Below are 23,045 nucleotides of genomic sequence, written 5' to 3'. Positions count from 1 at the left end.
CAGAGGACATTTCTCCATGTGCAGTTGCAAACTGTAGTCTGGCTTTTTTATGCCGGTTTTGGAGCAGTGGCTTCTTCCTTGCTGAGCGGCCTTTCAGGTTATGTCGATATAGGACTCGTTTTACTGTGGATATAGATACTTTTGTACCTGTTTCCACCAGCATCTTCACAAGGTCCTTTGCTGTTGTTCTGGGATTGATTTGTACTTTTCGCACCAAAGTACGTTCATCTCTAGGAGACAGAACGCGTCTCCTTCCTGAGCGGTATGACGGCTGCGTGGTCCCATGGTGTTAATACTTGCGTACTATTGTTTGTACAGATGAACGTGGTACCTTCAGGCGTTTGGAAATTGATCCCAAGGATGAACCAGACTTGTGGATGTCTACAACTTTGTTCCTGAGGTCTTGGCTGATTTCATTTGGTTTTCTCATGATGTCAAACAGAGGCACTGAGTTTGAAGGTAGGCCTTGAAATACATCCACAGGTACACCTCCAATTGACTCAAATGATGTCAATTAGCCTATCAGAAGCTTCTAAATCCATGACATAATTTTCTGGAATTTTCCAAGCTGTTTAAAGGCACAGTCAACTTAGTGTATGTAAACTTCTGACCCACTGGAATTGTCATTCAGTGAATTATAAGTGAAATAATCTGTCTATAAACAATTGTTGGAAAAATTACTTGTGTCATGCACAAAGTAGATGTCCTAACCGATTTGCCAAAACTATAGTTTGTTAACAAGAAATTTGTGGAGTGGTTGAAAAATGAGTTTTAAAGACTTCAACCTAAGTGTATGTAAACTGTCGACTTCAACTGTATATACTTTATTCTAGTCATGGCTCATCCTATATAACTACTGCTGTCCACTGCATATGTATATACTGTATTCTAGTCATGGCTCATCCTATATAACTACTGCTGTCTACTTCATATGCATATACTGTATTCCAGTCATGGTTAATCCTATATAATACATTTTATGTGTGTATTGTTTGTTTTGTATTGCTAGGTATTACTGGACTAGAAACACAAGCATTTCTCTGCACCTGCGGTAACATCTGCAAATCTGTGTACGAGACCAATAAACTTTCATTTGACGCCGAACGCTATTTGGACTATTTGGAGGACGAGAAAGACAAAGACACGACCATAGAGTTAGATTACTAGAGAGGAAATAAGGTCGGCCATCTTGCCTGATACCAGCTCTGATAAGCTAGATAAGACTGTTCTCTCTCTTTTTTAAAGCACAAGAGGAACTTAGAGCTGTTAGGAACTGAGCTGTACTGTACCGGCTAGCTTGTCGGCCATATTGAAGACATAACACAAAACGGATGTTCCTGAAAGAAACCAGTCTTGAAGTAGGTCGTTTTGAAATGTATATGTTTAATATTTCAATAGGCAACTCGTTGGGTAGTGTTTGTTTTGTCTTGACGGATAAAAAAAAAAAAATGTATACTACAATGTATGTCTTCTAATGAAGAGGCACTTTTTTGGGGGGAACAAAACTTTACGAACGAGAGTGACTTTATGAACAACTGACTGTACGAACTAGCGACTGAATGATTTGAGGACATCTCGTATCAGTTCTACATGAAGAGAACTTGATTCGAAACAGATTTACAGTGAGGGAAAAAAGTATTTGATCCCCTGCTGATTTTTTACGTTTGCCCACTGACAAAGAAATGATCAGTCTATAATTTTAATGGTAGGTTTATTTGAACAGTGAGAGACAGAATAACAACAAAATCCAGAAAAACGCATGTCAAAAATGTTATAAATTGATTTGCATTTTAATGAGGGAAATAAGTATTTGACCCCTCTGCAAAACATGACTTAGTACTTGGTGGCAAAACCCTTGTTGGCAATCACAGAGGTCAGACGTTTCTTGTAGTTGGCCACGAGGTTTGCACACATCTCAGGAGGGATTTTGTCCCACTCCTCTTTGCAGATCTTCTCCAAGTCATTAAGGTTTCGAGGCTGACATTTGGCAACTCGAACTTTCAGCTCCCTCCACAGATGTTTTTATGGGATTAAGGTCTGGAGACTGGCTAGGCCACTCCAGGACCTTAATGTGCTTCTTCTTGAGCCACTCCTTTGTTGCCTTGGCCGTGTGTTTTGGGTCATTGTAGCTGTGGAGTATGAAAAAATCAGCAGGGGATCAAATACCTTTTTCCCCTCACTGTAGCTGTGGAGTATGATCATCTTCATCTATTGGATAGCTACAGTAGTGTCAGAAGATCCTCTGTACAATTCTCACAACGTTTTTAGACGTTGGTAAAAAGGAGAAATATGTTGGCAAAAAAATGTAAGTTTTTTTTCTCCAATTCAAATTGAAAAATTTACAATGGAAGCAGTTGGCAATGGCTTAGGATTTCCCTGGTTTGAACAATACACAGTGAATCTGAAAGAGGGGAAAACAAGGGTTACAGCATACAACATAGCAGTTTTCAATTGCGTATTTCTATTCAATGGCAAACTGCCTCAGTAAGTATACGGTCTATTTGTACATTCCAAAGTAACAGAGCTCGTAGGTCACCTTGGTCAGGTCGTTTTGGCTTAACTCTTCAGTTCATGTCTATCGATATGGACAGTGTACATTTGTACTGACAATAAAACAGATGACAGGTGCTTTGTGGTTTCATTTCCTTTTTAAAGTCATGTCATAGAAGTTGCATTATTTACATTGTATCAACTGCAGACAATTGTGATTGGAATATTGTCCATGGTGCATAATGTTGAAGTACATCTTTATATGTACTATTGTCCTACATTGTAGAATAAATGTGAAGACGACAAAACTATGAAATAACACATATGGAATCATGTAGTAACCAAAATATATTTTATATTTGAGATTCTTCCAAGTAGCCACCATTTGCCTTGATGACAGCTTTACACACTCTTGGCATTCTCTCAACCAGCTTCATGAGGTAGTCACCTGGAATGCATTTCAATTAACATGTGTGCCTTGTTAAAAGTTAATTTGTGGAATTTCTTTCCTTCTCAATGAGTTTGAGCCAATCAGTTGTGTTGTGACAAGGTAGGGGTGGTAAACAGAAGATAGCCCTATTTGGTAAAAGACCAAGTCCATATTATGGCAAGAACAGCTCAAATAAGCAAAGCGAAAAGACAGTCCACCATTACTTTAAGACATGAAGGTCAGTCAATCCGGAAAATTTCAAGAACTTTTAAAGTTTCTTCAAGTGCAGTCCCAAAAACCATCAAGCGCTATGATGAAACTGGTTCTCATGAGGACGCCACAGGAAAGGAAGACCCAGAGTTACCTCTGCTGAAAAGGATAAGTTCATTAGTTACCAGCCTCAGAAATTGCCGCCCAAATAAATGCTTCACAGAGTTCAAGTAAGAGACACATCTCAACATCAACTGTTCAGAGGAGACTGCGTGAATCAGGCCTTCATGGTTGAATTGAGTGAAGGAAAAGCAGCCAACAAGTGCTCAGCATATGTGGGAACTCCTTCAAGACTGATGGGAAAGCATTCCAAGTGAAGCTGGTTCAGAGAATGCCAAGCGTGTGCAAAGCTATCATCAAGGAAAAGGGTAGTTACTTTGAAGAATCTCAAATATAAAATATATTCTGATTTGTTTAACACTTTTTTAGATACTACATGATTCCATATGTGTTATTTCATAGTTTATGTCTTCACTATTATTCTACAATGTAGAAAATAGTCAAAACAAAAACCCTTGAGTGAGCAGGTGTGTCCAAACTTTTGACTGGTACTGTATATACTGTTCACACTTACTGAGATATTTTATGAATACAGGCCCTGGTCCAGTCACTTAATTGTTTAAAATGTGTACTGAGATCAGCAGTTAGCTGTGAACTGGTAACGTGTGTATCTGTTTCTTCTGGTTGTACTCCATCCGTCCATTCCTGAACCCCAGCTCCTCTCTCTCCATCCACGTCTCCTGACTGAAGTCTGGGAAGAAGAAACTGATCTCCCTCTGTGCTGACTCCACCGAATCTGGAAACGGGAAGAATTTTAAATTCCTATATATATATATATAAAGAAGACTTTTATTAGCCCAAGCTTTGGGAAACTACTTTGGCATGTTAGGTTTCACAAAATTATTACACAATATCAAGAGTTAAAGGGTTTATGGAAATTAATATTAGAAGAATCACTGAAATCTTTAAATGACATTGATGTTATGAAAGTTATGGCATACAGTTTATGGTCAGGAGTCCCAACCACCAGCACCAGCCAAAATATGAAGATAAAGTTGTATATGGGCTGCGATGTTTACCCCCCCAAAAGTATTGTAGACTGCAAATCAGTAGATTACTCAAAGGATTCTGGTTGTCTAATACAAAATCTATATTGATAGCTATCATACACAATTAATACCTAAATCATTTGATTGACAGCTATAAATAACTGTTGTGGGTGTTGCGTGTGTGGTCCTTCATACATAAACATTGTGTGTGTGTGTGTGTGTGTGTGTGTGTGTGTGTGTTTGTGCGTGTGTGTGTCTTCCTACATTATCAGGACCAGAATGTCCTGACAAGGTAAGAAAACCAGATTTTATTTTTGAAATCTGGACTTTTTTTTTCATGTCCTGGATTTGTTAAAAAAAACATGTATTTTAGTCTTAAGGGTTAGGTTTAAGAAAATATGATTTTGAATAGGACTATATTGTTACTCCCCCAAAAAGTGGTGAAAATGTACGTAAGAAAGATCTATGTGTGCGGCCAGAGACTATTCATCTACAGATCAGTTCACTGCTGTTCCCCTGAACATCATCAATGTTTCTCTTTGTTCAGCGTGGCAGGACACACACACACTCAGTAACAACAGCTACATCCTTTCCAATCTTCTATTAGAAAAACAGTGCTCAGTGTAGAGAGCATGAAGCCATATGTGTGTGTAGATAATACCAGGACAGAGGGAAAACCCCTCATGCCACTGATCTGCTACTTGAAAAGTGGATCAGCGAGGCTTGTGATTTCTATTCAATCTCAATGGGACTCAACTAGATCAATAAATAGATAGTCAATAAATATAACAAAACACCCAACCCTGAGCCCTGATCAAAAGTACTGCATTATTATAAAAGCAGCCATTTCAGACCCACAAGAATCCTGGGGACCTTACCAGAGCCTAGGGGGCCTTACCAGAGCCGAGAGCCGTGGGGGCCTTACCAGAGCCCTGGGGGGCCTTACCAGAGCCATGAGCCCTGGGGGCCTTACCAGAGCCGTGAGTCTTGGGGGCCTTACCAGAGCCCTGGGGGCCTTACCAGAGCCGTGAGTCCTGGGGGACTTACCAGAGCCCTGGGGGCCTTACCAGAGCCGTGAGTCCTGGGGGACTTACCAGAGCCGTGAGTCCTGGGGGACTTACCAGAGCCCTGGGGGCCTTACCAGAGCCGTGAGCCCTGGGGGCCTTACCAGAGCCGAGAGTCCTGGGGGACTTACCAGAGCCGTGAGCCCTGGGGGCCTTACCAGAGCCGAGAGTCCTGGGGGACTTACCAGAGCCCTGGGGGTCTTACCAGAGCCCTGGGGGTCTTACCAGAGCCGAGAGTCCTGGGGGACTTACCAGAGCCGTGTGTGGTATTCCTGGTGTCAGTGAGTCCGTACTGGGCTCTGATGGTTAAGGGAGAGGTATAGCGGGCCCTGAACACCTTGGTAGGACCCATTAGTTCTCTCCAGTGGGTTATGGCGTCCTCTCTAGCCAGGACGTACGCCCGCATCGGACCACTGAATCACAACAGAGAAATGGGGGAAAAGTTTAAAACTAGGGAGCCTTTTGACAAAGAGTTCCACCCAATCTGTGTGAGGTAGGAAACACCAGCACAAGAGTAGCATCTTTAAAATATCCAGCCAGTGATGGCCTCAAATTATATTTGCTTTGTACAATATAATTGGGACTACAGGTCAAAATGCAGTGTTTGCTTAAAATGTTCATATGATGAAAACAAGGTAAAAAGACCAGATCCACTCAGAGACATCCTACTCAAAGACCCCCCCCCCCTCCCAGATACACAGTAGCACAACGGGTGGTAAAAGACAACCCACCCCACAAAAGGAAAAGACGTGGTTCGTATGGCTGGACGGGTAGAAGTGGTTCGTATGGCTGGATGGGTAGAAGTGGTTCGTATGGCTGGATGGGTAGAAGTGGTTCGTATGGCTGGATGGGTAGAAGTGGTTCATATGGCTGGATGGGTAGAAGTGGTTCATATGGCTGGATGGGTAGAAGTGGTTCATATGGCTGGATGGGTAGAAGTGGTTCGTATGGCTGGATGGGTAGAAGTGGTTCGTATGGCTGGACGGGTAGAAGTGGTTCGTATGGCTGGACAGGTAGAAGTGGTTCGTATGGCTGGATGGGTAGAAGTGGTTCGTATGGCTGGATGGGTAGAAGTGGTTCGTATGGCTGGATGGGTAGAAGTGGTTCGTATGGCTGGATGGGTAGAAGTGGTTCGTATGGCTGGATGGGTAGAAGTGGTTCATATGGCTGGATGGGTAGAAGTGGTTCGTATGGCTGGATGGGTAGAAGTGGTTCATATGGCTGGATGGGTAGAAGTGGTTCGTATGGCTGGATGGGTAGAAGTGGTTCATATGGCTGGATGGGTAGAAGTGGTTCGTATGGCTGGATGGGTAGAAGTGGTTCGTATGGCTGGATAGGTAGAAGTGGTTTGTATGGGGCTCTCAGGCAGGATGTCTCAACCGATACATTTCTATTCACATGCATGTAAGCAGCAGGGGGCCGGATTCACAAAACATTAATTACGAAAAAATGTAGGAAGCTGCTTAAAAAAAAAAAAAAGTTCATAAGATAGTTCAAAAATGATTATTCTGTTTTTTGACTATTGTTATTTTACTAACTTTTCTAATCAATACAGTTAGGTATTTTTTTTAAATGCGCACCTCCTGGGCCCAGTCTGCACAAGATAAGGGTTTAGCTGTCCTAAACTTCCAAGAAGAAATCCTAAAGCATTATTTTCAAGAATCCCATTTCTTCTTAACTTTTTTCTTAGGAAGAAACTTAAGAAAAACCTAAAGAACATTTCAACTAACTTTATTGAGGAATAGCAACTTTGCTTAACTTTCTTCTTAAGTTAAGGGGAAAAAATGGCAGTTAAGATATTTCTTCTTAATTTTATTTAACCTTTATTTAACTAGGCAAGTCAGTTAAGAAGAAATTCTTATTTACAATGACGGCCTAGGAACAGTGGGCAGAACGACAGATTTTTACCTTGTCAGCTCAGGGATTCGATCTAGCAACCTTTCCGTTACTGGCCCAACGCTCTAACCACTAGCCTACCTGCCGACCCAAGAAGGTATCCTTAAGGTTTTGTGAATCTGGCCCCAGTACTTGAGTTTCCATGAGATTGCATCTCATCAGTATGAATGTGACAAAGGCCGTGTTTACACAGGTAATCCAATTCTGATTCTCTTTCCACTAATTGATCTGTTGACCAATCAGATCAACTCTTTTGTCCAATAATTGGACAAAATATCAGAAGTGGGCGAAGATACGCCATCGAGTCGAAGTTACATACTGTGTTTAGTTGTCAAGATGCTTTTGTCTTCACATTCAACAGCACATACATCACATTATAGTGGGAGATAAAGGTAAATATGTGTATGTGACCAATACAATTTGATTTGATAAAGGTAAGTTATACAATGAATATGAGTCAGAGGCTAGCGTCCCGAACGGCAGCCTATTCCCTACATAGTACACTACTTTAGTCCAAATAGGGTTCCATTTGGGACACAAAATAAAGTTAAGTGTGGGAAGAAATGACTTGAAGCTTACCTGGACATGAACTCAACCAGTCTTTGGTAGAAGAACCGTCCTGAGAGATGAGACAAAACACACAAAGACGCATCAAAGATATATGGTGGTTCTCTGTGGTGATACGAGGAGGTTCTATGTGTTGAAACGAGGAGGTTCTATGTGGTGATACGAGGAGCTTCTATGTGGTGATACGAGGAGGTTCTATGTGGTGAAACGAGGAGGTTCTATGTGGTGATATGAGGAGGTTCTATGTGGTGAAACGAGGAGGTTCTATGTGGTGATATGAGGAGGTTCTATGTGTTGAAACGAGGAGGTTCTATGTGTTGAAACAAGGAGGTTCTATGTGGTGATATCGTATCACCACAGTTAAACTGCCTTGTTCAGGGGCAGAACGACAGATTTTTACCTTGTCAGCTCGGGGATTCGATCTTGCAACCTTCCGGTTACTAGTCCAACGCTCTAACCACTAGGCTACCTGCTACCTAGGCTACCTCCCACTGTTCCTAGGCCGTTATTGAAAATGAGAATTTGTTCTTAACTGACTTGCCTAGTTAAATAGCTAAATGTATTTAAAATAACAAAACAAAAATACCTTATTTACATAAGTATTCAGACCAAAGAGAGCTGGATGAATCATTCCGGGTTTTGACTGGTCTCTTTGCCACACCCACTGCTGACAGTTGTATAAAATCAAGCACACCGCCATGCAATCTCCATAGACAAACATTGTCAGTAGAATGGCCTGTACTGAAGAGCTCAGTGACTTTCAACGTGGCACCGTCATAGGATGCCACCTTTCCAACAAGTCTGTTCGTCAAATTTCTGCCCTGCTAGAGCTGTCCCGGTCAACTGTAAGTGCTGTTATTGTGAAGTGGAAACGTCTAGGAGCAACAACGGTTTAGCCACGAAGTGGTAGGCCAAACAAGCTCACAGAACGGGACCGCCGAGTGTTGAAGCGAGTAGCTCGTAAAAATCATCTGTCCACGGTTGCAACACTCACTACCGAGTTCCAAACTGCCTCTGGAAGCAACGTCAGCACAAGAACTGTTCGTCGGGAGCTTAATGAAATGGGTTTCCATGGCCAAGCACACAAGCCTAAGTTCACCATCTGCAATGCCAAGTGTTGGCTGGATTGATGAATCACGCTTCTTCATTTGGCAGTCCAACGGACTGGCATATTTAAAAAAAAAAAAAAAAAAAAAAAAGTAACCTTTATTTTACTAGGCAAGTCAGTTAAGAACAAATTCTTATTTTACAATGACGGCCTACACCGGTCAAACCCTCCCCTAACCCGGACGATTCTGGGCCAATTGTGCGCCACCCTATGGGACTCCCGATCACGGCTGGTTGTGATACAGCCCGGGATCGAACCAGGGTCTGTAGTGACGCCTCTAGCACTGAGATGCAGTGCCTTAGACCGCTGCTCCACTACCTGCTCGAATGCATAGTGCCAACTGTAAAGTTTGGTGGAAGAGGAATAATGGTCTGGGGCTGTTTTTCATTGGTTCAGGCCCCTTAGTTCCAGTGAAGGGAAATCGTAACCCTACAGCATACAATAACATTCTAGACGATTCTGTGCTTCCAACTTTGTGGCAACAGTTTGGGGAAGTCCCTTTCCTGTTTCAGCATGACAATGCCCCCGTTCACAAAACAAGGTCCATACAGAAATGGTTTGTCAAAATCGGGGTTGAAGAACTTGACTGGCCTGCACAGAGTCCTGACCTCAACCCCATCGAACACCTTTGGGATGAATTGGAACGCCGACTGCGAGCCAGGCCTAATCACCCAGCATCAGTGCCCGACCTCACTAGGGCTCTTGTGGCTGAATGGAAGCAAGTCCCTGCAGCAACATCTAGTGGAAAGCCTTCCCAGAAGAGTGGAGGCTGTTATAGCAGCAAAGTGGGGACCAACTCTATATTAATGCCCATGATTTTGGAATGAGATGTTCGACGAGAAGGTGTCCGCATACTTTTGGTCATGTAGTGATATATATATTATATATATATATATATATTATATATATAGTGCTTTTAAAGCTGTAGTTGAAGTTGTACCTTAAAAAGCTAGTCACAGTTAAAAGTTGTTCAAGCAGGAAAATGGATAATTCACTTCTAGCAGACTCCACATAATAAACATGGGTCTGACATGTTAAGTTTGTTGCGATCGTAGCTGCTACAACTGGAAAATAGATTTTTATTACCAGACGGAGTCCATAGCATTCCCTCTGTTAAGTTTAAGCCTTCAACGTCTGGTCTTAGCTGCGTGCTCAGAAAAAAAAACCCATAGAGAATACTGTAGCGACCCTGTGTTCATTACTCCGGATATTGACTGTGCCACACGAGCCTGCTTTTTTTATGGCACAGTCAATGTCGCGTAGAGCTACGGGCCAGAAAGTTGAGGGATTCGAGCCGCACTCCCTGCCTGTTTCATTACACTGGGGTCAGGAATATCACCACGGGCAAGATCATTCTCCCTGCCTGTTTCATTACAATACATATAAAGCTAATATGTTTTCTATGGTAGAACCATACCTAGCTGATAAAATGTACCTGCATGTTCCGAATAGAACCCATTAAGATACGTTTTAATTCCATGGTAGAACCATCTAGAACCTTACCTGCATGTTCAGAGTAGAACTTCTCAGAGTCCTGTCTCCTCCACACCAGGTCTTTGGACCTGACAATGATGAAGTTGTTCTCTAGGATTCTCTGGTGAAGGGCCTGGAAGGTAGAGAACTATATATTACTTCCTGTTCTCTAGGATTCTCTGGTGAAGGGCCTGGAAGGTAGAGAGGCGTTACTTCTCATCCAGATACTAAATAGAGTATACAGTACTACTCTCATCTAAATACTAGACTTTCACCTACAATGTGGGACTCCAGTGGATATCATCACCATTGTATGAGTTTGTTCAGTCATAAATCTTATTTATACCATTTTACATTTTGGAACTGTCAACAACCCAATATTGATGTCAACAACCCAATATTGATGGATGCTACTACATCTTAGAAATCCCGCCCCCTCAAACTCCCTTCCTGTGCAGATAAAGGGAGACAGACAGACAATCCGTTTTAAAAGGAACTGAAGTATTCAAATAGAACAGCGCATTAAATTGAATCTTTGACGATCATTGCATTTTTTTCCTCTCCTTTCTTTGAGCCAGTGAGAAAGGTAATTAAATCAGAAAAGAACAGAGAAGTCTAAATAACTTCTTGTTGCCTCTCATTCAGTTCATTTATGATCCTATATTCACAATTAGAATATGCCAATAAGCTCTGTCCACTCCCCAATTGTGTGGATGATAACATTTTATTGAAGACGCAGCTGGAATTGGTGTTTATTTATGGACCATTGCAAATTACTTCAGAAATCAACTTCTCACAATCAATGTTTTGAAAAGCTGACGTGATCAACTCCTAAAATGATCAAGTGTTTACAATAGGCAAAGATACTGTCATACTGGTAACTAACCACAAGATACTGTCATACTGGTAACTAACCACAAGATACTATCATACTGGTAACTAACCACAAAATACTATCATACTGGTAACTAACCACAAGATACTGTCATACTGGTAACTAACCACAATATACTGTCATACTGGTAACTAACCACAAGATACTGTCATACTGGTAACTAAACACAAGATACTGTCATACTGGTAACTAACCACAACATACTGGTAACTAACCACAAGATACTGTCATACTGGTAACTAACCACAAGATACTGTCATACTGGTAACTAACCACAATATACTGGTAACTAACCACAAGATACTGTCATACTGGTAACTAACCACAAGATACTGTCATACTGGTAACTAACCACAAGATACTGTCATACTGGTAACTAACCACAAGATACTGTCATACTGGTAACTAACCACAAAATACTATTATACTGGTAACTAACCACAACATACTGGTAACTAACCACAAGATACTATCATACTGGTAACTAACCACAACATACTGGTAACTAACCACAAGATACTGTCATACTGGTAACTAACCACAAGATACTATCAACTGGTAACTAACCACAAGATACTATCATACTGGTAACTAACCACAACATACTGGTAACTAACCACAATATACTGTCATACTGGTAACTAACCACAACATACTGGTAACTAACCACAAGATACTATCATACTGGCAACTAACCACAAGATACTGTCATACTGGTAACTAACCACAACATACTGGTAACTAACCACAAGATACTATCATACTGGTAACTAACCACAACATACTGGTAACTAACCACAGCCTACTGGTAACTAAACACAAGATACTGTCATACTGGTAACTAACCACAAGATACTGTCATACTGGTAACTAACCACAACATACTGGTAACTAACCACAAGATACTGTCATACTGGTAACTAACCACAAGATACTATCATACTGGTAACTAACCACAACATACTGGTAACTAACCACAAGATACTGTCATACTGGTAACTAACCACAAGATACTGTCAACTAACCACAAGATACTATCATACTGGTAACTAACCACAAGATACTATCATACTGGTAACTAACCACAAGATACTATCATACTGGTAACTAACCACAAGATACTATCATACTGGTAACTAACCACAAGATACTATCATACTTGTAACTAACCAGAACATACTGGTAACTAAGCACAAGATAATATCATACTGGTAACTAACCACAACATACTGGTAACTAACCACAAGATACTATCATACTGGTAACTAACCACAAGATACTATCAACTGGTAACTAACCACAAGATACTATCATACTTGTAACTAACCAGAACATACTGGTAACTAAGCACAAGATAATATCATACTGGTAACTAACCACAACATACTGGTAACTAACCACAAGATACTATCAACTGGTAACTAACCACAAGATACCATCATACTTGTAACTAACCAGAACATACTGGTAACTAACCACAAGATAATATCATACTGGTAACTAACCAAAACATACTGGTAACTAACCACAATATACTATCATACTGGTAACTAACCACAACATACTGGTAACTAACCACAAGATACTGTCATAATGGTAACTATCCACACGATACTGTCATACTGGTAACTAATCACAAGATACTATCATACTGGTAACTAACCACAAGATACTATCATACTGGTAACTAACCACAAGATACTATCATACTGGTAACTAAACACAAGATACTGTCATAATGGTAACTATCCACACAATACTGTCATACTGGTAACTAACCACAAGATACTCTCATACTGGTAACTAACCACAAGATACTATCATACTGGTAACTAACCACAAGATACTATCATACTGGTAACTAACCACAACATACTGGTAACTAACCACAAGATACTGTCATACTGGTAACTAACCACAATATACTGTTATACTGGTAACTAACCACAAGATACTATCATACTGGTAACTAACCACAACATACTGGTAACTAACCACAAGATACTGTCATACTGGTAACTAACCACAAGATACTGTCATACTGGTAACTAACCACAAGATACTATCATACTGGTAACTAACCACAACATACTGGTAACTAACCACAAGATACTATCAACTGGTAACTAACCACAAGATACTATCATACTGGTAACTAACCACAACATACTGGTAACTAACCACAAGATACTATCATACTGGTAACTAACCACAAGATACTATCATACTGGTAACTAACCACAAGATACTTCCATACTGGTAACTAACCACAATATACTATCATACTGGTAACTAACCACAAGATACTGTCATACTGGTAACTAACCACAATATACTATCATACTGGTAACTAACCACAAGATACTGTCATACTGGTAACTAACCACAAGATACTGTCATACTGGTAACTAATCACAATACTGTCATACTGGTAACTAACCACAAGATACTGTCAACTAACCACAAGATACTATCATACTGGTAACTAACCACAAGATACTATCATACTGGTAACTAACCACAACATACTGGTAACTAACCACAAGATACTATCATACTGGTAACTAACCACAACATACTGGTAACTAACCACAAGATACTGTCATACTGGTAACTAACCACAAGATACTATCATACTGGTAACTAACCACAACATACTGGTAACTAACCACAAGATAATATCATACTGGTAACTAACCACAACATACTGGTAACTAACCACAAGATACTATCATACTGGTAACTAACCACAACATACTGGTAACTAACCACAAGATACTATCATACTGGCAACTAACCACAAGATACTGTCATACTGGTAACTAACCACAAGATACTGTCATACTGGTAACTAACCACAAGATACTGTCATACTGGTAACTAAACACAAGATACTATCATACTGGTAACTAACCACAAGATACTATCATACTGGTAACTAACCACAATATACTGTCATACTGGTAACTAACCACAAGATACTATCATACTGGTAACTAACCACAAGATACTATCATACTGGTAACTAACCACAAGATACTATCTTACTGGTAACTAACCACAACATACTGGTAACTAACCACAAGATACTATCATACTGGTAACTAACCGCAACATACTGGTAACTAACCACAAGAAACTGTCATACTGGTAACTAACCACAAGATACTGGTAACTAACCACAAGATACTGTCATACTGGTAACTAAACACAAGATACTGTCATACTGGTAACTAACCACAACATACTGGTAACTAACCACAAGATACTATCATACTGGTAACTAACCACAACATACTGGTAACTAACCACAAGATACTATCATACTGGTAACTAACCACAAGATACTGTCATACTGGTAACTAACCACAACATACTGGTAACTAACCACAAGATACTATCATACTGGTAACTAACCACAAGATACTATCATACTGGTAACTAACCACAAGATACTATCATACTGGTAACTAACCACAAGATACTGTCATACTGGTAACTAACCACAAGATACTGTCATACTGGTAACTAACCACAAGATACTGTCATACTGGTAACTAACCACAACATACTGGTAACTAACCACAAGATACTATCATACTGGTAACTAACCACAAGATACTATCATACTGGTAACTAACCACAACATACTATCATACTGGTAACTAACCACAAGATACTGTCATACTGGTAACTAACCACAAGATACTGTCATACTGGTAACTAACCACAAGATACTGTCATACTGGTAACTAACCACAATATACTGGTAACTAACCACAAGATACTGTCATACTGGTAACTAACCACAAGATACTGTCATACTGGTAACTAACCACAAGATACTGTCATACTGGTAACTAACCACAACATACTGGTAACTAACCACAAGATACTATCATACTGGTAACTAACCACAACATACTGGTAACTAACCACAAGATACTGGTAACTAAGCCCCTTAATTCAACCTTTTGTCTGTGCAATAGGTGTTTTCAAACAGTAGCTAATCTGAAATGGTTCTGATATGTGATGTGGATAATTGTAATTTGGTCCACAAAAACACATGATTTCAACATGATGATTATCTGAATAGCCTAATGTGTGTGTGTGTGTGTGTGTATAGCCTACAGTATAATGTAGCCAGTATTTACAATCACGGATCCCATTAATAAAGAAACGCAAGGCACTCAGACCTCCAAGATGACAGGATGCGCCACTGCATCAGGCTTGATCACGGCGAGGGTGAGCTGGAGAGCTTTCGCACAGCGATGTGTGGTTAACATGCCTGGAAAACGGCAAAGAACAAAGGTAAACAACTAAATTGTCGTGGTAAAGCAAAGAACACACGTCCCCCGTTTGCACAACAGTACCAGCTATCATTCAGACTCAATTTAACTGGATAACATTACAGAATAATGTAACGCTACTGTAATTAACTTTAGATAGCTAGCTCGTATGAGAAAACTAACAGGTGAATTTGAAATAGCAGGCTAATTCAGTTACTTTGACAGTCTAAATTTAGTAAAAGAAAGTAAAAGTAAAAGACCTGAAGGTACAACGCGTGTTTATTAGTAGCTAGATAATGTAATGTTTGCAGTGATATTTAAGGGCGCCACCATTTTTGGTAAATGTAACTTGCGTTAGCTACCGTTGTTATTCGTTACATCAAAGTATTAATTACATATCGACAATAACATACGTTTTGAGACAGTTAAAATCTACCTTTTGAATCTTAATAGCTTATTAACATTCATTAGAATATTCTGCCCTTTCTCCTACCTGATCCGCTCTTAAAGAGTCCCCAAATTTCTCAACCCCAATTTTAGGTTCCACATGTTTAATGTTCCGCGTATTTGACACATTATACAGTAGTCCAACGGCCGGCAGATGGCGATATTGAGTCGTTTCATCTTACCTTCATTTTAAAGGGACTGCATGCAGCCGGCTAAACACTCCTATCCCCCGTGGACCGGTTCGCACATAAAACATTCTCCATCCCGACTGAAAAACCTTCAATTCTTCCTTAACTCGATTTTATTGAGAGAAAAAAAGGGAAATATGTGTACTTTCTATAAGAAACAACATTTTCTACCACTGCTAGAGTGGCTAATGCTATTTCCTGATGTTGCACCTGTAACTGTGTAGGTTCCGTCCCTCTCTTTGCCCCAACCTGGGCTCGAACCAGGGACCCTCTGCACACATCAACAACTGACACCCCACGAAGCATCGTTACCCATCGCGCCACAAAAGCAGCGGCCCTTGCGTCGCAAGGGGAACAACCACTTCAGGTCTCAGAGCGAGTGACGTCACTGATTGAAACGCTATTAACGCGCACCACCGCTAACTAACTAGCCATTTCACATCGGTTACACACCTATGTTCAGCCAGGGGTAAACAACAGACTGCTGCAAGCAGATTAGCTGAACTCAATATGCAGCATTCCAAGGATCCACTCTAGCATGGTGGTGGAAAATGGTTTCATAAATAAAGTAGTCATATTTTCCCTGGTTTTTTTTCCGCCTTCTCGCCATTAAATCAAGTTAAAGGGATACTTTAAGATTTTGGCAGTGAAGCCCTTTATACAACTCCTTCCCCAGAGTCAGATGAACTCGTGGATACCATGTTTATATCTCTGTGTGCAGTTTTGAAGGAAGTTGCTAACTAGCATTAGCACAGTGACAGGAAGTCTATGGTAACTGTCATACTGGTAACTAACCAAAACTGCACACAGTGACAGGAAGTCTATGGTAACTGCTAGCATGCTAGTAGATACCATAGACTTCCAGTCATTGCACTAAAGCTAGTTAGCATTGGCTTGCGAAACTACCTTGGACTTCTTTCATACTGAATGCAGAGACATAAAATGGTATCCATGAGTTAATCTGACTCTGGGGAAGCAGATAAAGGGCTTCGTTAACAAAATCCCGGTAGTATCCCTTTAAGGAGGAAATTCACACCATTGCAGCCTGAATGGAGAATGTTTTATGTATGAACCGGTCCACGGGGGACGGTAAGATGAAACTACTCAATAAAAATAATGGTCATATGTCTTGTGCATTGCACTAGTGTTCAATTTGACAAATTCATTTTTGTAATGCCCGTGCACTTCAAATATGAACGATGAAACCCCTTTCCCTTTGTGGCACAATCCCTGATAACATCTGTGTGGCTGGCTTTGTACACACATAAATCAACATCTATTCATGTATCACTGTTCTGTGCACTGTGTGTTGACAGATTAACATAGCCATGATGACAAGTCCAAGAGCTTGTTTCTTTTACAGCCATGCTATCCACAGTCCATCAAACATGCTCTTTAAGCATTTCATTGTACTGTATGTACCCTGTGCATATGACAAATAAACTTGACTTGACTCTCACTCAGACACCATCTAAACAACACCAGTCTCATCTTGATTCCAAGATGTTTTATGTAATCCACCAAAATATTTCTGCAAGAAAATGACTAATTTCTGTTGGTATAATAAAGGACTGTCAAACATTGGGAGTTACAGTGGAATGGTAACAGTGAGGATGGAGTGGTGAGACTGAGTGTACAAAACATTAAGAACACGTTCCTAAAATTGAGTGACAGACACTGAGTGTACAAAACATTAAGAACACTTTCCTAAAATTGAGTGACAGACACTGAGTGTACAAAACATTAAGAACACTTTCCTAAAATTGAGTGACAGACACTGAGTGTACAAAACATTAAGAACACTTTCCTAAAATTGAGTGACAGACACTGAGTGTACAAAACATTAAGAACACTTTCCTAAAATTGAGTGACAGACACTGAGTGTACAAAACATTAAGAACACTTTCCTAAAATTGAGTGACAGACACTGAGTGTACAAAACATTAAGAACACTTTCCTAAAATTGAGTGACAGACACTGAGTGTACAAAACATTAAGAACGCTTTCCTAATATTTAGTTGGGCTGCAGTTCTAGACACACCTGGTACCTGGCACCTACTACCATACTCCTTTCAAAGGCACTTATATCTTTTGTCACCCTCTGAATAGCACACATACTGTACACAATCCGTGTCTCAATTGTCTCAAGGCTTAACAATCCTTCTTTAACCTGTCTCCTCCCGTTCATCTACACTGATTGAAGTGGATTTAACAAGTGACATCAATAAGGGATCATATCTTTCACCTGGATCCTCCTGGTCAGTTTATGTCATGGAAAGAGCAGGTGTTCCTAATGTTTTGTACACTCAGTGTCGATGACAGATCTTTGTCTTTGGAATCCTGTCAATGTGAGAAACTGGCCATGACAGCTTTGAACACCTGGTAACACATTCCCACAGGGAGAGATGTCACACCCTGGAAAAGAAGGATGACATTCAGGGGAAAATACAGAGGGGGGGGGGTGAGAGAGAAAGAGAGAGAGAGGTGTGGAAGGAAGAAAGAGAGGCAGAGAGAGATAACTAGAATGCTATTTGGCCCTGAACAAAGAGTACACAGTGGCAGAATACCTGACCACTGTGACTGACCCAAACTGTAGGAAAACTTTGACTATGTACAGACTCAGTGAGCATAGCCTTGCTGCCGTAGGCAGACCTGGCTCTCAAGAGAAGACAGGCTATGTGCAACACTGCCCACAAAATGAGGTGGAAACAGCTGCCCTTCCTAACCTCCTGCCAAATGTATGACCATATTAGAGAGACATATTTCCCTCAGATTACACAGACCCACAAAAAAACTCTACAGTGTTCCATCACAGAAGGAAGATTTGTGACCTAGTGGCACAAGAAAAGGGCAACCAGTGAAGAACCAACACCATTGTAAATACAACCCATATTTATGTTTATTTATTTTCCCTTTTATTCTTCAACACATCGTTACAACACTGTATACAGCCATAATATGACATTTGAAATGTCTCTATTCCTTTGGATGGTTACTGTTCATGCTTAATTGTTTACGTCAATTTTGTTTATTGTCTATTTCCCTTACTTTGGCAATGTAAACATATGTTTCCCATGCCAATAAAGCCCCTTAAATTGATTTGAATTGAGAGACAAATAAAATGGAAATAGAGGTGGGGAGGGGAGTTTGGTGGCACACAGATTTTGTCCCACCTGCCACAGCCATGTGACACCACAGCTGTTACCTCCTCTGAAGAGGAGAAGGGAGAAGGCGGGAGAGAGAGAGTGGGGAGGGAGAAGATGGGGCGGGAGAGAGAGAGTGGGGAGGGAGAAGATGGGGCGGGAGAGAGAGAGTGGGGAGGGAGAAGATGGGGAGGGAGAGAGAGAGTGGGGAGGGAGAAGATGGGGCGGGAGATAGAGAGTGGGGAGGGAGAAGATGGGGAGGGAGAGAGAGAGTGGGGAGGGAGAAGATGGGGAGGGAGAGAGAGAGTGGGGAGGGAGAAGATGGGGCGGGAGAGAGAGAGTGGGGAGGGAGAAGATGGGGAGGGAGAAAGAGAGGGGGAGGGAGAAGAGGGCGAAGGGAGAGAGAGAGTGGGGAGGGAGAAGATGGGGAGGGAGAGAGAGAGTGGGGAGGGAGAAGATGGGGAGGGAGAGAGAGAGTGGGGAGGGAGAAGATGGGGCGGGAGAGAGAGAGTGGGGAGGGAGAAGATGGGGAGGGAGAAAGAGAGGGGGAGGGAGAAGAGGGCGAAGGGAGAGAGAGAGTGGGGAGGGAGAAGATGGGGAATGAGAGAGAGAGTGGGGAGGGAGAAGATGGGGCGGGAGAGAGAGAGTGGGGAGGGAGAAGATGGGGAGGGAGAAAGAGAGTGGGGAGGGAGAAGATGGGGAGGGAGAGAGAGAGTGGGGAGGGAGAAGAGGGCGAAGGGAGAAGAGGGGGTGGGAGAAGAGGGGAGAGAGAGAAGAGGGTGGTGGGAGGGGAGAGGATGGTGGAGAGGGGGGGTGAGCTAAATGCTTATGTTCCAGCTCATCACACTTAGTCTATAAAGCTAAATACTACAGCTCATCATACCACTCAATCAGCATTCTGAATTGCCCCTAGAGGCACCAGAACATCAAATGTAAGAAAACATTTTTTAAAGATTGTTCCACAAATAAGGTGCAAGAAAACTAAAAGCTGATTTACGTAACTCAGTAGAGACCAAAGGGCAGCCATCCCTGAGACCGGTTGTGGTAACTCGTATGTCTCTAGTTTACTAATGATGTTTGTGTAACAGTGTAGGTTCCGTCCCTCTCTTCGCCCCAACCCGGGCTCGAACCAGGGACCCTTGCACACATCAACAACTGACACCCACCGAAGCATCGTTACCCATCGCGCCACAAAAGCCACGGCCCTTGCAACGCAAGGGGAAACCCTACTTCAAGTCTCAGAGAGAGTGACGTCACCGATTGAAACGCTATTAGCGCGCACCACCGCTAACTAACTAGCCATTTCACATCGGTTACATTTGGTACAGTGGGATTTTTTGTAAAAGGGATTTATAAATGAAAACATAGCAACATATCAACTTACGTGACATCACAGAGGACCAACCAACTTCCTGGTTGAGAACGCAGTGATGAGTGCTGCGGAGGGCTGCGGCAGAAATACATTAAGCATATCATCTCCAGTGGATTTAATAAGCAAGGCATCTAGCCACATCACAGATAGTACATTGTTGAAATTAAAACAAAGATTCACTAGAAGTTGACGGGTTAACTGTCGAGTCAGCTGGAGGGCGGCAGAGAGAAGAGCAGTCGATTGACTGACCAGGGTCCATTAAACCACAGTTTCTCTAAAGCAAAAAGCCTGCCGAGATAAAAATGATGATTAAAAGCATCACTTATCACTCTATAAATGCTACAGCGCATCACACCACTCTATAAAGCTAAATGCATACTCATCCATTAATACTAAGGGCTTTACAGTAAATCACTGATAATTGGTCATAATATATAATAGAGATGAACACAATGCTGAGAAACTAACTGACTGACTGGCTGACTGACTGACTGAATGACTGGCTGACTCCCTGACTGACTGGCTGACTGGCTGACTGACTGACTGACTGGATGACTGACTGACTGACTGACTGACTGGCTGACTCACTGACTGGATGACTGACTGACTGACTGGCTGACTCACTGACTGACTGACTGACTGGCTGGCTGGCTGACTGACTGACTGGCTGACTGACTGACTGGATGACTGACTGACTGACTGACTGACTGGCTGACTCACTGACTGGATGACTGACTGACTGACTGACTGACTGACTGACTGACTGACTGACTGACTGGCTGACTCACTGACTCACTGACTGGCTGGCTGGCTGACTCCCTGGCTGACTGACTTGCTGACAGGCTGACTCACTGACTGACTGTCTGACTGGCTGACTCACTGACTGACTGGATGGCTGGCTGGCTGGCTGACTGGCTGACTGGCTGGCTGACTGGCTGGCTGACTCCCTGACTGACTGACTGGCTGGCTGACTGGCTGAATGACTCACTGAGTCCCTGACTGGCTGACTCACTGACTGACTGGCTGGCTGACTGACTGACTCACTGACTCACTGACTGACTGGTTGACTGGCTGGCTGACTGACTCCCTGACTGACTGGCTGACTGGCTGGCTAGCTGACTCCCTGACTGACTCACTGGCTGACTGGCTGGCTGGCTGACTGGCTGGCTGACTCCCTGACTTACTCACTGACTGACTGGCTGGCTGACTGGCTGAATGACTCGCTGACTCCCTGACTGACTGACTGACTGGCTGGCTGACTGACTGGCTGACTGGCTGGCTGACTGGCTGGCTGACTCCCTGACTGACTGGCTGGCTGGCTGACTGGCTGAATGACTCACTGACTCCCTGACTGGCTGACTCCCTGACTGACTGGCTGGCTGGCTGACTGACTGACTCACTGACTCACTGACTGACTGGTTGACTGGCTGGCTGACTGACTCCCTGACTGACTGGCTGACTGGCTGGCTAGCTGACTCCCTGACTTACTCACTGACTGACTGGCTGGCTGGCTGACTGGCTGACTGGCTGACTGACTGGCTGGCTGTCTGGCTGACTGGCTGGCTGACTCCCTGACTGACTCACTGGCTGACTCACTGGCTGACTGACTGGCTGACTAACTCGGTCACTGGCTGAATGCCTCAGAGAGACAGATAGCCATTGTAGCCCTTTCAACCAGAATGTGGAGAGACGGACCACAAGCCTGTTTCAAACCCACAGACACAGCTCTAAAGGTCTCAGCACACTCTCAGAGCAACGGAGCGACGTGTACAGTGTGAAAATGACACTCCATCGCTGCGTTTGCGTAGTTTGTAGCGGCCTTCAACCCATGTCTGGTTGGCATCTGATCCTGTATCATCTTTGTTCTCTCTCTGATCCTGTATCATCTTTCTTCTCTCTCTCTGATCCTGTATCATCTTTCTTCTCTCTCTCTGATCCGGTATCATCTTTCTTCTCTCTCTCTGATCCGGTATCATCTTTCTTCTCTCTCTCTCTGATCCTGTATCATCTTTCTTCTCTCTCTCTGATCCGGTATCATCTTTGTTCTCTCTCTGATCCGGTATCATCTTGTTCTCTCGCTCTCTGATCCTGTATCATCTTGTTCTCTCTCTGATCCTGTTTCATCTTGTTCTCGCTCTGATCCTGTAACATCTTTGTTCTCTCTCTCTCTGATCCTGTATCATCTTGTTCTCTCTCTCTGATCCTGTATCATCTTGTTCTCTCTCTGATCCTGTTTCATCTTGTTCTCGCTCTGATCCTGTATCATCTTTGTTCTCTCTCTCTCTGATCCTGTATCATCTTATCTCTCTCTGACCCTGTATCATCTTGTTATCTCTCTAATCCTGTTTCATCTTTGTTCTCTCT

The 23,045-nt window shown here is 42.3% G+C and overlaps 1 protein-coding gene across 3 annotated transcripts; it reads right to left on the bottom strand.

The window, feature by feature from the left end:
• Nucleotides 1-2,292: 2,292 nt before the first annotated feature.
• nme6 (NME/NM23 nucleoside diphosphate kinase 6) lies at nt 2,293-16,095 on the bottom strand. 3 transcript variants are annotated; one of them, XM_029693946.1, is made up of 7 exons: nt 16,025-16,095; nt 15,439-15,530; nt 10,378-10,480; nt 7,779-7,818; nt 5,556-5,716; nt 3,765-3,986; nt 2,293-2,401 (listed from the first exon to the last, which is right to left on the bottom strand). In XM_029693946.1, exons 2-6 carry the CDS (start codon nt 15,526-15,528, stop codon nt 3,835-3,837), a joined length of 546 nt encoding a protein of 181 aa, XP_029549806.1. In that variant the 5' UTR covers nt 15,529-15,530; nt 16,025-16,095; the 3' UTR covers nt 2,293-2,401; nt 3,765-3,834. The 3 variants fall into 3 exon arrangements, with proteins under 3 accessions (XP_029549806.1, XP_029549883.1, XP_029549725.1); XM_029694023.1 differs by having other exon boundaries at nt 3,802-3,986; nt 15,968-16,047; XM_029693865.1 differs by having other exon boundaries at nt 15,968-16,046.
• Nucleotides 16,096-23,045: the final 6,950 nt, after the last annotated feature.

The sequence above is a fragment of the Salmo trutta genome, chromosome 1, assembly GCF_901001165.1.
Source record: "Salmo trutta chromosome 1, fSalTru1.1, whole genome shotgun sequence".
NCBI lineage: Eukaryota > Metazoa > Chordata > Actinopteri > Salmoniformes > Salmonidae > Salmo > Salmo trutta.
The sequence above is the reverse complement of the archived record's forward strand: the minus strand, read 5'-3'. Positions and strand labels throughout refer to the sequence as shown.

What these genes read in the sequence shown, in the direction of transcription:
- nme6 (XM_029693946.1), bottom strand. Translation starts at nt 15,528, where the DNA reads ATGTTAACCACACATCGCTGTGCGAAAGCTCTCCAGCTCACCCTCGCC. An exon ending in CGCATCCTGTCATCTTGGAG is followed by an intron (nt 10,481 to 15,438) that starts GTCTGAGTGCCT and finishes TCTACCTTCCAG; the next exon opens with GCCCTTCACCAGAGAATCCT. An exon ending in GTTCTACTCTGAACATGCAG is followed by an intron (nt 7,819 to 10,377) that starts GTAAGGTTCTAG and finishes CTCATCTCTCAG; the next exon opens with GACGGTTCTTCTACCAAAGA.